Consider the following 17,020-nt stretch of genomic DNA (forward strand, 5'->3'; position numbering starts at 1 on the left):
ACTTAGAAACACATAGAAGTGTGATAAAGGACAAAAGGATGTGTTTATATCGGACATGTGAATATGTTCGCGATGTCTGTATGGATGTCTATAAAAGAACGAATGGATTGGTTAAAAGGGAAAGGTAAGTAATTATCCATTCACTACGAAAACGATGGTGGGACACAACGATCTGTATACGGGATCCATCTCAATTCATTTTGATTTTCGTGAATAAAAAATGAGAAATAACAAGAAAGATAAAATCGGACTCACAACTCTGCTGGATCAATCCAAGGGGAATAACTGTTGTGTTTCAGGATAATATGTAACAATTTGTTATTGAATACTGTACATCTACAATTACAAACTATCGTTTCTTGGACCAAAGCAAGAGAGCGTTAACTATCGTATCCATGGACAATCTGGTTTCTCTCTTGGACCCAGCCAAGAGGTATAACTCCTGTTTTCCTGAAAATCAGCATCAGTTGGGTATTTTTCAGCTGATAATGGTTTTGATTCTTCACACGATTTCTGAGAATTTGGTTTCTATTCTGGACCTAATCGAGAGAACTAATTATTGCATCTCCGGATAATGTCATAGACATTTCGGTATCCTCCATTTATAATCACATACTCCCCTCTCCTGGACCCAGCCTGTACCATACGGACACTGCAGCTCCACTGGTATTGTCCATATACAATGGAAAAACTTGCTACAGTCGGTCGGATGGGGGTAGAACATTCCGGAAGACTCACAAACAGGGCGGATGTCCTTTATTTTATCTGAGATATGAATATATTACAGCATTTAATTATAAATTTATTTGTATCTCTAATATAAAGCACATGTAATGCCTTACAAAGTTAAAAAAAATATATGAATACGTCCGAAAGCAATGACATGACTTTGAAATAATAAAATATCCAGAAAATATTAAAACGTGTTAATAAAACATATCAATTAATTTGCTAAGTCATGCAGTCATTTTCGTCATATAGGAAATTATTTATCCTCGAATCGATTCGCAACAAGCTCATTAACGTTATAACGATCTATGGAATGTTAATTTAAACATATATATTATCATACTTCCTGTAGCAGTCAATCATAATATACACAACGGCGTATGTATAATCCATTTTTATACTGCCACAAAGACCTGTAGATAATGCCTCTTTATACTGCCACAATGACCTGTAGATAATGCCTCTTTATACTGCCACAATGACCTGTAGATAATGCCTCTTTATACTGCCACAAAGACCTGTAGATAATGCCTCTTTATACTGCCACAATGACCTGTAGATAATGCCTCTTTATACTGCCACAATGACCTGTAGATAATGCCTTTTTATACTGCCACAATGACCTGTAGATAATGCATCTTTATACTGCCATAATGACCTGTAGATAATGCCTCTTTATACTGCCATAATGACCTGTAGATAATGCCTCTTTATACTGCCACAATGACCTGTAGATAATGCCTCTTTATACTGCCATAATGACCTGTAGATAATGCCTCTTTATACTGCCACAATGACCTGTAGATAATGCATCTTTATACTGCCATAATGACCTGTAGATAATGCCTCTTTATACTGCCATAATGACCTGTAGATAACCCTTTTTCATATTGTCACAATAATATCTATATCACCTTTTATATATACTGTTATAATTACATTATAAAATCCCCTAGAAACTGTCACTGGGCGTTATGCCATCGATATGTAATGTTATAATGAGTCTTAGATAATCAGTATGTATAGTACTACAATTATCTTTATCAGGGACGTATAATACAGTAACCATACATCCTTGCCTCTATATAATCCCTCCATATACTGTCACAGTTACATGACAAGTGTATAATGTCCATAAATTTACTTGTGCAATGACAATACCTTTAATCCTGTATACAACAATTCTTAATGACATGACGGAATCTCTCTCTCTCTGAAAACTCTCTTCTCTCTCTCTCTCTCTCTCTCTCTCTCTCTCTCTCTCTCTCTCTCTCTCTCTCTCTCTCTCTCTCTCTCTCTCTCTCTCTCTCTCTCTCTCTCTCTCTCTCTCTCTCTCTCTCTCTCTCTCTCTCTCTCTCTCTCTCTCTCTCTCTCTCTCTCTCTCTCTCTCTCTCTCTCTCTCTCTCTCTCTCTCTCTCTCTCTCTCTCTCTCTCTCTCTCTCTCTCTCTCTCTCTCTCTCTCTCTCTCTCTCTCTCTCTCTCTCTCTCTCTCTCTCTCTCTCTCTCTCTCTCTCTCTCTCTCTCTCTCTCTCTCTCTCTCTCTCTCTCTCTCTCTCTCTCTCTCTCTCTCTCTCTCTCTCTCTCTCTCTCTCTCTCTCTCTCTCTCTCTCTCTCTCTCTCTCTCTCTCTCTCTCTCTCTCTCTCTCTCTCTCTCTCTCTCTCTCTCTCTCTCTCTCTCTCTCTCTCTCTCTCTCTCTCTCTCTCTCTCTCTCTCTCTCTCTCTCTCTCTCTCTCTCTCTCTCTCTCTCTCTCTCTCTCTCTCTCTCTCTCTCTCTCTCTCTGTTTCTCTCTCTCTTGAGCCCTTTTTAAATATCCACTTTCAGCATTTAGTATACTGACATATGTTTGTTTCTGAAACATGCACTTACACACTTACCTATACATATTCCCTCCATACAATGCTGTTGGGTCGACTCGAGTGCTGAACAGTCCGACTTTCCACATGACCGCACTCTTTGGAGAGTTTGGAGCCCGGACCCACAAGATCGCGAACACGCCCCCACCTTCATCCACGGGCTCCATGCTGTACAGTTGCTATCACAAGTGTCTAAAATTAACGATATTGAGGGTGAAAATTTATAACGTATGACTTTAAGGAATGGTACAAAATACAGACAGGTGAATAACCTCCTTTTCTTGTGGGTGTGATTTTGGTTCATTGAATTAAATGGAGAATAAAATATTTTATATCACCCAAATGCTTAATTTTCAAAGAACAAACAATATTATTCGTGTAGGTGCTTTAACAAACATAGCAGTTCCTATAGTAAGACATTTTTAAGAAGAATACCAAAATAGAAAAAGAGTCTAAGCATTAACCAATGCACAAACATTTCTTTTAAGGATGAATGACTCAATGCTACCATCAAAACTTTTTCATATATAACCGACAAGGGAGAAACCATATACACCGTCTCCAGATCCGGTCCAGGAACCAATGGGAAAGGATAACCATATCTCCATCAAAATTATTGGCAAGAGCTCATAGCAGTCTGGTCTATAACTATGATAAGATCGCAAACTTCGTCTCTCCTCTGAATAAATTTTATATATCTACTAACAGATTGGAATTATTTTTACTTCCTTATTGACATATATATTTTTTTATTTTCATTTTTTAGGTTGCGACGAACCAGAAAATTAAAAAAATATATTATTTTAGGTCAATGGACGAGCGTAGCGAGAAAAGCGAAAACAATGAAATTATCGGCTTTCAGTTTGTGGGTAATCATAAAAGCAGAAAACAATTGATACGATCGATATAACAGGCTGTCTGTTGATTTTGTACATTTTACCAAATAAAAGTAGTTATGAGAAAAAAGTATTCTGATAGGTGAAAGTGACTATAGTAATTTACGCCTGACGTTTTTGCGAATGAAAGTAACAATTATCAAGGTCACTTCCAAGGCTCACTGTTGTGAAAGTAATATAGCATTTTTTAAGGTAGCGACAAATAACATTAACGAAATGCGCTTGTGCCAAAAATCAACAGAAATCAGAATCACAATTTTATGGGGAGGTGCATTTATCGTACAGTCATATTTCGTGAATTAACGTTAAATATCGCTGATAATGACATCTATTTGATTATATGAACAGGTAATAATGGTTGTTGTAAGAAAACTGATGCTAACAGGAAGAAAGATGAATTTAGAGTTCAATTTGTTAAGTTATGTCAGACATGACGATATTGCACATACCTGGACACGTGCCCATGTTACAAGGCGCGGTCAAGTTCTCATACATTCCGCAGTCTTTGTTCTGGAACCGACACGTTCGAACTCTGGTGCGCGTGATAACGCCATCGTCACACGTGGTCGAGCAGACCACGCCCATCCACTGCCCCCATGGGCTACATAAGCGATCACAAGTCACTATAAAGGAGCAAATAGTTATATCGAAAATCACTCTACAGTAATGTTGATTTGTTTGAGAAATATATATAGATATTGGTATAATTTCTCTGATAAAGAAACTATACGTAACCAGACAACTATGGTTACTGAAAATCCCATATATGAACATCAAAACTAATTTACGTAAGATAAAGCGATCACTTTATAGCACATTACTTAGTAATTACGAAAACGATGTGCTGCTTTAATTACAAGTTACTATTGAGGTTAACGCCATGATTTCTGCATCATAACCCAAGGCTTAGACGGTGTATATATTAAACATTACGTGTGAAGAGAGTGCATTTATATTTTGATATATTATTGATATACGTTTATAATACAGAATGGACAGCGAGTAAATTTGAACTTGTTGATTACATTATAACAATATTACCGTAATAATGAGGACACCTGTCTCTTTCAGCTAAATAACACTTTATGAATTTTCTTTTTTTTTTTTTTTTTTTTATTTTCAATTAAAGAATTTTTTCCCTGAGAACGACCAATGTTTACAAGGCGGATGTCGTCGATGAAGTAATAGACGCTTAATCTTCCGGAAGACCTGGTCTTATTCTCCTTTTACCTTTTCAGGAATCTCCGTGTAAATCTTCCTTTTGTTCATATTTTGCCCTAGTTTTATGGAATTTGAGTTTGAATCATGATAATGTTGCCATGTTGGTATTTTCTTGATGTTTTTATTACGCACACACTCCATTTATCTTACAAGTCCACGGTGGTAGCATACGGCGGAGTTATATTATTAGATGCTTGTAGCTGGTGTCTGTAAATTTGCGAAAGGAGTATGATTTTGTGGTTCTTCAATTTCATGGCCGAGATGTTATGCACCAGAAGATCGTCTAGTGGAGATTATTTATCGATCATAACACGCATATTTTAGATTTTCCTGTCTTTGATTTTTTATTTGTTGTTAATAAACACTAAACTCGATGAACTCTGTACTTTTATAAGTCTATATCTCTATTTAGAAATAATCATGTTTCCTACCTGGACATGTTCGTAAATGACAGGAGGACGGCTCTTCTTCTGAATGGACACAATCCATGATTTTCAGCGGACATTTCCGGAAACGCTTTTTAATAAGATTTCCGGTATCACAGCTTGTAGAACAGTGGCTTGACTTCCAGTCACCCCATTGACTGCAGTTGACGTTACAAGTGTCTATATAACAGACAATTAAGAAAAGTTTTAACATGAGTCGTCATCCAAATTTAAATTAACCAAAGATGAAAAGTGAAAACTGTTGTTAGTGTTATAGAGACGACGGCATTGCTACATTTAACTGATGTCAAAGGTAAATAAAGGTAAAACTGAAAAAGAAATTAGAGTAGTTACAATGCGGTAGATTGCGAAAATATTGTCTTTATGCTAATGAGGAGAGCATACAGGGGTGAAAATAGTAAACTATATAGAATGACCCGGTGAATAAAAGCGAAAATATAGACATATTAGAATCTTTATATTGTTTTCCACAGAAAAAAACTATGGCATGGATTTCATTGAAAAGCCTTTAACAAAGATCGACATTTGTTTTCTTACTTTGTTGTGAATTTAACTGTCAAATTACACTGTTAGCTTATTGTCAATTAATACACTGGTGGGAAATTCGGGAAAAAAAACGACGTGCACGTGTGAAACTAACTAACTAAAGGCACAGAAGAAAAACAGCCGGTTTTGGGCACCTGCATTAGAAGACAGTAGTTTTAATTCCAGACCTATAGGACAATATCAACAGAACAATTCTCACCAGGACACGTTTTAAGGTAACATGGTGATTCAACTTCATGTTTTTGACGGCAGTCTGCAGCATTTTCCGGACATGCTCGGTATCTAGCCCGGACAACTACTCCTTCATTACAACTCGTGGAACAGTTTCCTTCCTGCCATTCCGACCAAGAGCTACATTGCAAATCACAAGTACCTAAAGGAAAGAAAAAAGGCGAAAAGTTTATCTACTTCCAGGAATATATTCTAATTGAAAACATATTCGTGTTCCACATTGATATATCCGTGTAACAAAATTGACAAAAAAATAATTATGATTAATTTGCAAACTTTAAAGGATTCACGAAGAATGAAAAGCTGTGCATGATCAACGAACAGAACTATGTTTATGCCTCTAAAATCACCAGAACATGTCACAGTGTGTAAGCATATTGGTTAGAAATAGCATAATTCAAGTAATTGATATCTTCAAATCGCACGAACGATAGACTAGTTTTGGCCTGGCACGTGTATTACATGTAATCAACTACACGGATAAAACTTGACAATATGTCTTACATTAGATATTAGTTCTGATTTTAAAAGCAGCCACAAAATATCGATACAGTTTCTAGCACGCAATTTACCATAACAAACCAACCAGGTACATTCGAATTAAATCAACGTAAACGACCATTTATTTTCAGCATTGTGTCAATAGATCCAAACGGGCAGCTGATATTGGAATACGATGGTAGAAAATATGAAATAATTGATAGAAATATCTATCTTTAATCTGCAGGCAGCATGCTTAATAAGCAATTGAAATGCATTGTCAAAGAGCCTAACGTATCTGTATCACGTGATGGGTTTAATCTTATATTAGTACTTCGTCAGGCGGTGTCTAATCAATAACCGTGTATTATGATACCAAGGCTGTTTGGTATATACATATACAAGTATAGGACAGCGGATATGTAAAGCAAACGTCCAAACCAAATCAAATCAATAAGCAAGCTGATGATTTGTATTTTCATATCAAGCAGTACCTACAAAGTATCTCCAGATAAATATTAGGCTTATCGCTGAATGGCTCTGAATTGACACTCTCCATAATCGTTACAAGACCTAATTTATTATTAAAGAAATTAGCCGAAAAGATGGAAAATCCCTGCACGTTCAGTTAAGAAATACCTGTACATGTTTTGTTCCTACACGGAACAGATCTTTTGTCTGTTGTGTTATAACCAGCAATGTCGCACTCCCTCGTGCGCATCCGGATCATCACCCCGTCATCACAGGAAGCAGAACATCCGCCATCTTGCCATTTACTCCAGCCACTGCATGACTTATTACAAGCAACTGTATCAAAAAAAATAAAACGTAGTCTATACATAGAGGTAAATATAAACTTTGATTTGTATAGAGTTAGTATAAAGGGATTTTGTTAAAACGTCTGATGTTCATCTGTATTGATAAATCATTATTCTTTGTAAGTAAGATCGATGACACCATACCCAATACAGGTATGGCAATCACCGTAGGCAGAAGATGCTACATTTTCCTTTCAAAAAAGAAGAAAAAGAAAAAGACGAAAACGGGCAATGGAATAAAAAGATTTTATTCTATCAAAAACGTATCCAGGACCTCATACAAGTGTTAATTTTAAATCGTGAATGGTCAGTAAAGGGTCAAAGATGAAAGACTGACTCAACGACATTTATTTCGCATTTTAAAAATTCTTGTAGATCTTTAAACTATTTCTACATTCTTGTAATTGATTTCATAAAGAATGACTAATTAAATTTTAAGTTAAAACTTTGGACAACTGTCAATGAATGTCGTTCGTATCCGAAATTCTTGGCTTTCGAAAATTGACAAATTCCAGAGAAATGGTTTCAAACAGCAAATAGCATCACTAATTTGACAGTGAATGGATTACATACTTACTAGGACATGGATGGACATTACAGCTCTCTTCCATAACGTTTTCACTCACGCAGTCGGGATATGTGCAGTTACGTATGCTTGTGTAGACACGTGAACCTCCTCCACACGTTACCGAACAAGGCGAGGCTGTGACGTTTCCCCAGGGGCTACAAGTCGCTTCACAAGTGGCTGAAGTCAGTGAAATATTGAACAAAATCGTTACTTACTTTTTTTATATATTGAAAACAATATAATCAACGAAACCAAGCTGTCTTTGCTCGTATATTTACAAAGTAAGAGAAGTAAAACCATTACATCAGTCATTTAGATAAAGCAGGGATTTTTTTTTTTGCATTTCAATTTTATCTGTCTGTGGGTTTATTCCGACCTCACTCCGCCGTTTCAACAGGTTAATCAGGAACTATTATAAAATGTAAATAGAGGTTTATAATTTGATATCCGAACAATATTGGAATCCGTAATACCAATATAAAGGATGTTGCTAGATATCAGTGATGATTCCGTAAATCAACATTTCCTCCACACAAAATCAATACACTAGTATTGTCAGGATATGAGTATCAAAATGAAATGGCACACCTATGCTGAAGTCAATAAAACTAATTATAACATTCCTACATAAAATATTTCTTAATTGGACGAAATATTGATATCAACGACAGAATGCTGATATAACATTCTAATTATCGCCTGAGTAGGGTACAGAGTAAACAGAGAACAGGAACTTGTTAGCTCTCCAATGAAATCTTAATATATATTTCTTATCTTTATTTCTTTTTAATGATGCGTGTGACTGAAAACATTGACGTCATCAGTCTATAATTCTAGTTTATAAATGTTCTTTATAATAAATACATTTCTTTGCATTCATGAACATTGATTATTAGACAAAAGTTTGGTGCAAATTCTCGTTGTTGAAGTCATCATATACTTAAATTGGTGTGGAAATGAATTTGTCTCGAAGTAAGACAGTCATTTTAATGGCAATGTCAGTCAGTAGTCTCATTTTGTTTTAAGACAATTTTAAAAAATACTTTTCAGCCGTTTGTGATAAGATGTTTATTTAAGAAGCTTAAAACACAGTCTGAGTTTCTGAGTAATACTATGCGAAGCGGAACAATTTATTAGCGAGGGGTGATATTGCGTTTCATATGACAAGAGGAATTTTTATCTATACTGTCACCTGAAATGTGAAATCAATCCTTACCTTTATCTTGTACCTTTACCCACTATATCAATCCTATTGTTTTGTTTGATGTTGTTCAAAAATAAAAAATTAAGTTCTACACAAAGTAACATGGAGGAGAAACTATATATATGGATAACTGATCAAAGAAAACCTGACAGGTTCGATAATAAACCCTTGGTTGTTAAAATATTCATGAGTGTAAGCCACGTAGAATTCTGTACATAACCAGCCGTCAATGAAATCAAATTAGGAATTACTTTGACAAGAATTTTCAACCTGGTCTTAGGAATATACCTGTCAATTTATCTTGTTTGGAATCGATGGTCCGTGGTCAGCTTACATAATATGCTAATTTCGTTTTTCAATTTAATATGTATTTATTGCAAGCAATAATAAAAAATATATATTGGCAACGAATCATCAAAGAATTTTCAATTAGGAATGATTCAATTATAGACATCAGAAATTTTTTTATTTGAAATTTCATTACTTTTTTCGGTTTTAATTTTCATTTGATTATAGAAATACAATTTGTCTATTTAAACAAATTTGAAAAAGGTTGATAATTGTATAAGTGAAATAATTTTAATTTCAAGACAAAAACAAAGTTAACTGTGTTATATACTCACAAAGACAGGTCCCTCTATTACAACTTTCCACTTCCGTTGCGTGATCAGCGCAAGACTGCAACGGGCATATTCTGGTTCTTGATCTAGTTAGAGTACCATCGCCACATGTCACAGAACAAGAATTGTTTCGCCAAACTGACCATTGCAAGCATATTTCATCACAGCCTGGAATGAATTTTATAGAACAAATATCATCTATTCCAAAATGGTATTTCTATTTTCTTTATATCTATTTTCTTACTGGCACGATACTCATGTGCTGAAATAGGATGATGACAATTTTGTTGACATGTCGGTATGCTCTTTGTTGCTTTAGCGGTATTAGTTAAGAATGTAGCATTATACATTGTCGATTACCTAAAAACTCAGTGATCGCTTTAATAACGTTCATTTCTGAAAAAAATAAAACGTAGAATCCCAAATGAACTTTACACGAAGAATATTTTTATGAAATTTCTTTAGATTATAGATGTGTGTAAGATATCCTGTTATCTAGAATCGACCTTTGTCATAAAGAGGTCTTTCTTTTTATCAAATACAATATTCTGAGGACGTTTGTGAATGTGAGGTCAGAACAATCCACACAAGAAAAACTCAATTACTGATAAAGGAAAAGAAGAACAGGCCACATAAAGACAGTTCCTTTCCCCTCCACGGATAAATTGAAAGTTATAATAGTTTGCACTTTACCCTGTATACCTATATAAAGACAACAAAATTCAATTGTCGCTGTTTAAGGTCTATATCCAATATATTATAAGGAACAACCGAAATAAACCAGATCGGAACACTTACAGATCCCGTAGTTGCAGGGCGACGTATCTGTTTCGATAGTTGCAGACGTGCAGTTTTGGCCAATAGCAAGAGACCTACAGGTTCGTTTTCGGTTTCTGATTTGAACACCTTGCCCGCATGTGACGGAGCAAAGACCATAGCCTGACCAGGAGGACCACTGATCGCAGGAACATTCTGGAAAAATATACCATGAATTACATGTCGGGATTACAAACTAGCTTTGAGATCTACGTTCTTTCTGAAACTATGTTAACTGTGTTTTATCATTGACACTTAACATGTAAATACAAGATGTTAAATCAGCAAATAGTGATAAAAACACAACAATTAATAGATGTTATTCTCATACAATCCATTTTAAATAGACATGTGTTTAGTGTTAAGACTTCCTGCAGGAATAAACTGTTAATGTGTGTAAATATCGAATCACTCTTTTTAGTACTTACTTTTATCTACATACCATCAAATAAACACCTGACAGAACATCTGATTTGATCAGGTAGTTTTACATTTTGTCATTCTAAAATGACCGGCTATACCTTAGTACAGATTACTCCGAATAGAGATTAAAAACCATCAAATTTAAAGTTAGCTTCGATACCAACACCGTTTGGACTTAAATACCTACAAAAGCATTGCAAATAACTTTGGAATATTGAATAAAACAAAAATAATAAGAGTACATTCCACAATTTACATCGTGCTTACGTGAACATGGCTGTGAATTACAAGGCGTTAGTTGGTGGTCTTGTTCAAGACATCCCTGATTACCCTGACACCTCCGGTCTCTTATCCGCGGGAAAGATCCTCCCCCACAAAACACAGAACATGTCCCATTAGTCCATTCACTCCACGGACTACACACTATGTCACATCCTGTTGGAAAAAATAACAACCCTGACTAATATGGATAAAAGGAAAAATCCTATTGGAATAATAATAGATAGGAAAACATGCATGTAGTTAAGCAGTATATATTTAAAGTATTTTCACATGTTAAAAGCCGGTAAATATGTTCTATTGAAAAAGATTTTCATGAAAATGAGCAGGAGATTTATTAGAGTGAACAATTTTTTTTTACATCGCCGTTGTAAAGTAAAGCCTTATCCTATATTGTGTATAGGTATGTAGGCCTGCTAACACAATATCAACAAAGGAAAGATGCATGGTAGATAGCCATGACATGGACACGACGCTAACATGAAATACAAGACAATATATGATATGGGGACAGCTTTCTATAATTTGTCCATCATTTACAAATCAGGCTACAACACGAGATAGTGGTAAAAGAAAGCGCACTGTACAGCCATACCTGTTTTATGTGACCTTTAAAGGGACGCAATAAATAAAGTCACATATGACAGCTAGTCTCTTAATACAGGTTCAGAGAAAAACATGCAAATTGAATTCATGTATTATGGCTGACAAATTATAATATAGTCTAACACTAATATATCTTATTATGATATTTTTCTGCCTTGAATTTATTTCGTTAATTATAACCTGTTCCTTATGATATGAATAATCCCCCTAATTATCGCCAAAGGGGCTCGGACGGAAGCCAGTCTACCCTAGGTCTAGTCACCTACACCAAATATTTCAGTGCCGATTTTATGAGTAAGACTCACTATCAGGCCCAAACAATATCAGAAGGGACAGAAAAAGATAAGTCTTCACTGACTACGGATTTTTAACGGGGAAATTACTCTCACATACGACAGGAAGTCGCTTAATTCATGTGGTCGCTAAATTTGTAATTATTATCAGAATTATTTCTTAATAAATTATTTGGTCTTTAATTTGTACGTGTGCCGTCAAAGAAATTATATACAGTACAAATTTAGTTAGGGTTCTATCATCGGACTGTTTCTGATTAATATTACGTACCACAATCCTGAGTGTTACAGAATCGATATTGAGTCATGTTCCGAGTACAGGACACTTCTCCTTCTGGTGTCAGCACAACGGTTTGATTACAATGACGAGTTCGGCTTCGCCCTTGCTTCCCACGGCCACAGTGCTTTGAACATACGCTGAAGTCAGACCACGCTTCCCATTCAGAACACTGACATTCTGGTGAACTAAAAGCAAAAAAACGTTATGTTACGTTTGTTTATTGAACATTGTTTAATGATTTTTTTGTAATTAACTCAAATTGATGAAAGATTTTTTTAAAACAAGTATAGGATAAAAATTTTGGACAAGTGAAGGTATGATAAAAAAATGCAAGCAATTAACATCTATTTATCAATTAGTAAAAAAAATGTCTGTACATGTCTGTAAACTTTGTGTTGTTAATTTGTTGTAATAGAAGTTACATGCCAGTGTTTTTGTTTGTTTGTTGTAATAGAAGTTACACGCCAGTGTTTTTGTTTGTTTGTTGTAATAGAAGTTACATGCCAGTGTTTTTGTTTGTTTGTTGTAATAGAAGTTACATGCCAGTGTTTTTGTTTGTTTGTTGTAATAGAAGTTACACGCCAGTGTTTTTGTTTGTTGTAATAGAAGTTACAGTGTTTTTGTTTGTTGTAATAGAAGTTACACGCCAGTGTTTTTGTTTGTTTGTTGTAATAGAAGTTACACGCCAGTGTTTTTGTTTGTTTGTTGTAATAGAAGTTACACGCAAGTGTTTGTTGCATATGATATTTCCTTCGCTCGAGTTAGTTAGTTTTCAAAAAGTTACAAAAAGCCGAGGTTAAGTGAGTGTTTTCGCGGATGAAAGATGTACCATATACTATTATATGTGTTAAACATGTTTCTATCGCAATCAAAGACTTATTTCGACTATGAAATGCCATATTCTGTACCCACGTGTGTTACGTTGGCATGACTTGTAGTGAAATGAATTGACAATTTCAGAAACAGGTGTAAATATCATAATTTATTGTCAATCATAACATGTAACCAATAGGTTTGTTGTCTTCAAAGACAGAAATTAATAGGATTTCATATAACATTGGAATTATTTTAAAAAAATGTCATAAAAAAACAAAAAGAAAAAAAAAACACGACCTTCATTTTGCAGGGTCTTAATTTCCATGAGAGCATGAAGCCTCTTTTCAGGTAAAAGTTCAACATTTCAACCAATTACGATGCTGGTGATTTATTTATCAAGTGTAAACGAAAGTTCTGACGCTTAATTGATGCCAAGGGAGTTGAATAATTACTGCCTATTGGTTGTAGAAATATTGCTTTCAGCCTTGTGCTGATAAAAATTTGGTTTGATGATACATCATCAAAGCCATTCGGCATTGACTTCCAATGAAAATAAAGACAAACAAGGTAACAGGTTATTAAGATATACATTGTCGTTAAAAACCAGAAGTTTGTAAAAAAGATGAACCATTATACATGTATCTATAGCACGATATTATGAATTTAATGACATATATATTGAAAGACGGCAGACATGTTAGTGTATGGAGATGATAATGCGAAATCGATTTCACTGATTAGGCAGTTGATAGGAACACTAATTATAACATGATTAAGATGCATATTTATGATCTTGTACGAACGTGTATCATGGGAAATGTAGTTTGCAATCTTGATTAGTTGAATAAGTTGTTAATAATATTTTTTTCGCCAATAGGAGGTATTTGCGTTCATATCCAGTTGAGCCTACACTGATGCTGTAAATCATTGATTAGATACGAGGACATTCACCCGTTATTATACAAGGTTGCAGAATAAATCCAATCTTTCCTGAACATATTATCAATGCTCATTTACATAAGTTGTGTAATTGCTTGTTTTTGAGTTCTCACTGGAATTAATGAGCTATAACTGACGAGAGACATGACAACAAAAATTCCCTAAAGTGTTCCCATAGCTATAAATATATCTGTTTGAAAACTGCCCTCATTTATCAGTAATGTAAAATACAAGAGCTGCAACATAACGTACAAATTAAATATCTGACATTGCAGGATCCACTTATTTTGTGTACTCTTACTATATATAAGGTTAATATATCTTTATCTTCTAGGAAAATCCATCACATTTCTTGTTTCGAGAATGTTTCCACTTTCAGCGTATTATGTCATTCATTATGAAGAAATGAACTCAATGCTTATATTTAAAAAAGAACGTATTTTTATAAATGATAAAAGAGGGAAATTAATCTATTAACAACAGTTCTTTATGGCGTGTATTGATAGTAATGTATATTTTGAACAGGATGTAAGTCGAGATTTGTAACCTCCTCTGGAGAGCTCTATTTGACCCGGTGACCGCAAAATGTTATCTTGACTTCAGTTTAATGAACATATGACGGCAGATCATAATGAAGCCGGGCAACAAATTATGATGAAACACTGCTTGGGCCATTTATATCTAGCATTAGGAATCATCCAAATCTTCGACCGTCCTACTCAGTCCATCTAGAACCTACATCAGTAATTAACATAATTCAGCAAGAGGCACTTTTTCAATCCTGGGATTACAGTGAACCAATACCGAGAATAGCTGAGAACAGCACCGAGTATAGGGTTTCATCCTTAGACACATCTTGTTCAATATCCCAGACCCTACTTTTCGAATCTTAGCCGAATTGCCAGAATCGAAAAAATATTTCAATACAATTTTTTTATATTAATGATATACCATTTTGAAATCATTTGAATTTGAATTTGAAAAATGCAACATTGCACTTACTGCTGTGTATGGTTATACCAATGTGTGTAAATATAACAGGTTTTCGGAGTTATTGGTCCAAAACAGAGCTAAGATAATATAGAAATATCACATAAAAGATTTACAGAAAAAAAACTTCTATAAATGTACTAGAATGATAAGATTATGTGTTCCAGAATGGTAAGCGTCTTTTGCTTTATCAATGATACGCTCCTTGTTTATTTTGGTCAGTCGAAATAAGTAATGTCATGTTCCCGAATGAGAATAAGGTAAACAACACCAGAACTACCAGACATTTCGGTATCAGCATCCAGCATGAAATAAAATTCAACTCTATCACATATACATGAATTCTACCAAATTCAAATCTTGTTGAATATCATATGGACTTGGTCTTTTATATGCCTATTTAAGAGCACATTTCTATTTTTTCCAAATGTTTAATCTTGCTGTTGCAAAAACATTAGTTTTTAAATACCATGAATATCCATGTAAATGGCAGCTTAAGTTTAGATAACAAACCTGCACGAAATAACACTTGTTTCTTTTTAAAATTTAAACTAAACTTCCAGTCTCTATCAGGGAGAAGTTTGATACATGGTCGCAACAGAGAAGAAAAAAGATGGCTACAAACGCTCCAGGTACATAAAATTTCTGAAATAAACTTGTTGTAATAAAATAGTGTGGTCTTTTGTGGGTTTTGGAATAGGGAAAAGAATGTTTATTAAGTAAATGAAAATGCTAAGAATGACATGAAATAATGATATAATAATGATATAAGCCAAATGAGAAAGGAAAAGAGAAACTAGATTGTTCGGAGACTGGAATGTTTGATTAAAGATGTACACATACCTGTGAATGTTTGCAACATCATCATTTGTGTCTTCTTCTGTACATATATATCCTGTATATAGACAAAGACTTAGAATGAAAGTCCAGAATAGAGTCATTACAACACTACAGTAATCCTCAAAAATCTCCCAGTACGTCCCTGATATCTGCACTTTCTAAATGTCATGACTTCACATCCTGAAAAAAGGAAATGAAATCACAGCTGATAGTGTGATATAAAGTCATACGTGTTAAAACTATATCCTCAATATGTGTTGTGATCTAATGTGAACGAAATGTTATCTAAAATCTAACAGTTGGGTCGTTCTTACGGGTCAGTGACTCTAGATGGCAATTCTGATCCAGATGATAACTGTACCTTGATTATGTTTCGTGATGTTCGAATATTCATTCAACCATGACATGTCTGGACTCCATATCCAAAAGTTAAGAAAATTTTGACAAATACCGTGCGAAAATTACAGAAATTGTCTCAAAAATAAGAACAGGTTTTTTTCGTCTCTTGTTTCATTAGATTCTTTTTCTATAATGATAAATATCATTTTAGAAGTCATATGTATTTGTAACTTAATTCTCGTATGCTTTCCTTATCAAGAGACCATTGTTTCATTATCGTTTGTATGAACTAAATGTACATTTATTCAATGGACGTTTGTAACATAAGGCTGTAAATAAAAGTATTAGGAAAGATTAAGATTGATAATAAATAATGAAAAATAAAATATGACAATACGCATTTTCTTTACTGTTGGTAAACATATTTTAAAATTCCATAAGTTAATATTGGTAAGGTGTTAACTTTTGTTTTAAGTCCTCATAAACGCATATGATATGTATGTGTAATACATATGTATCTGTACACTGTTGTGTCGTCGTGATCGTTGAAGAGTTTCGCTACAGAATTACGTACACACATACAGCCTTAAGCAAATCAGGAGATATTGAGTTATGATAATGGAAAGTTCTTTAGGCATGACCGTATGACATTTATGTTGTCTATAATGTGCCGTCTTTGCATATTTGTTTTCTAGATGAAATCTTCAGTTCAGAGCAAACAGTGAAAAAGAAAGTTTTCTCTGCAATAAAAAGTATGTTATATGTAAGTGATAGTTGATTGATTT

The 17,020-nt window shown here is 34.4% G+C and overlaps 1 protein-coding gene across 1 annotated transcript; it reads right to left on the reverse strand.

Moving 5' to 3' along the window:
* Positions 1-577: 577 nt before the first annotated feature.
* On the reverse strand, positions 578-15,997 carry LOC132555377 (A disintegrin and metalloproteinase with thrombospondin motifs adt-1-like). The gene is made up of 12 exons (XM_060219725.1): positions 15,900-15,997; positions 12,303-12,496; positions 11,121-11,288; positions 10,413-10,586; positions 9,618-9,782; positions 7,800-7,967; positions 7,044-7,211; positions 5,893-6,066; positions 5,133-5,306; positions 3,930-4,103; positions 2,606-2,776; positions 578-765 (listed from the first exon to the last, which is right to left on the reverse strand). The coding sequence occupies exons 1-12, from the start codon at positions 15,995-15,997 to the stop codon at positions 578-580; spliced, it is 2,016 nt and encodes a 671-aa protein (XP_060075708.1).
* Positions 15,998-17,020: the final 1,023 nt, after the last annotated feature.

Source organism: Ylistrum balloti, unplaced genomic scaffold (genome assembly GCF_031769215.1).
Source record: "Ylistrum balloti isolate Yb309-2 unplaced genomic scaffold, AGI_CSIRO_Ybal_v1 Utg370482, whole genome shotgun sequence".
NCBI lineage: Eukaryota > Metazoa > Mollusca > Bivalvia > Pectinida > Pectinidae > Ylistrum > Ylistrum balloti.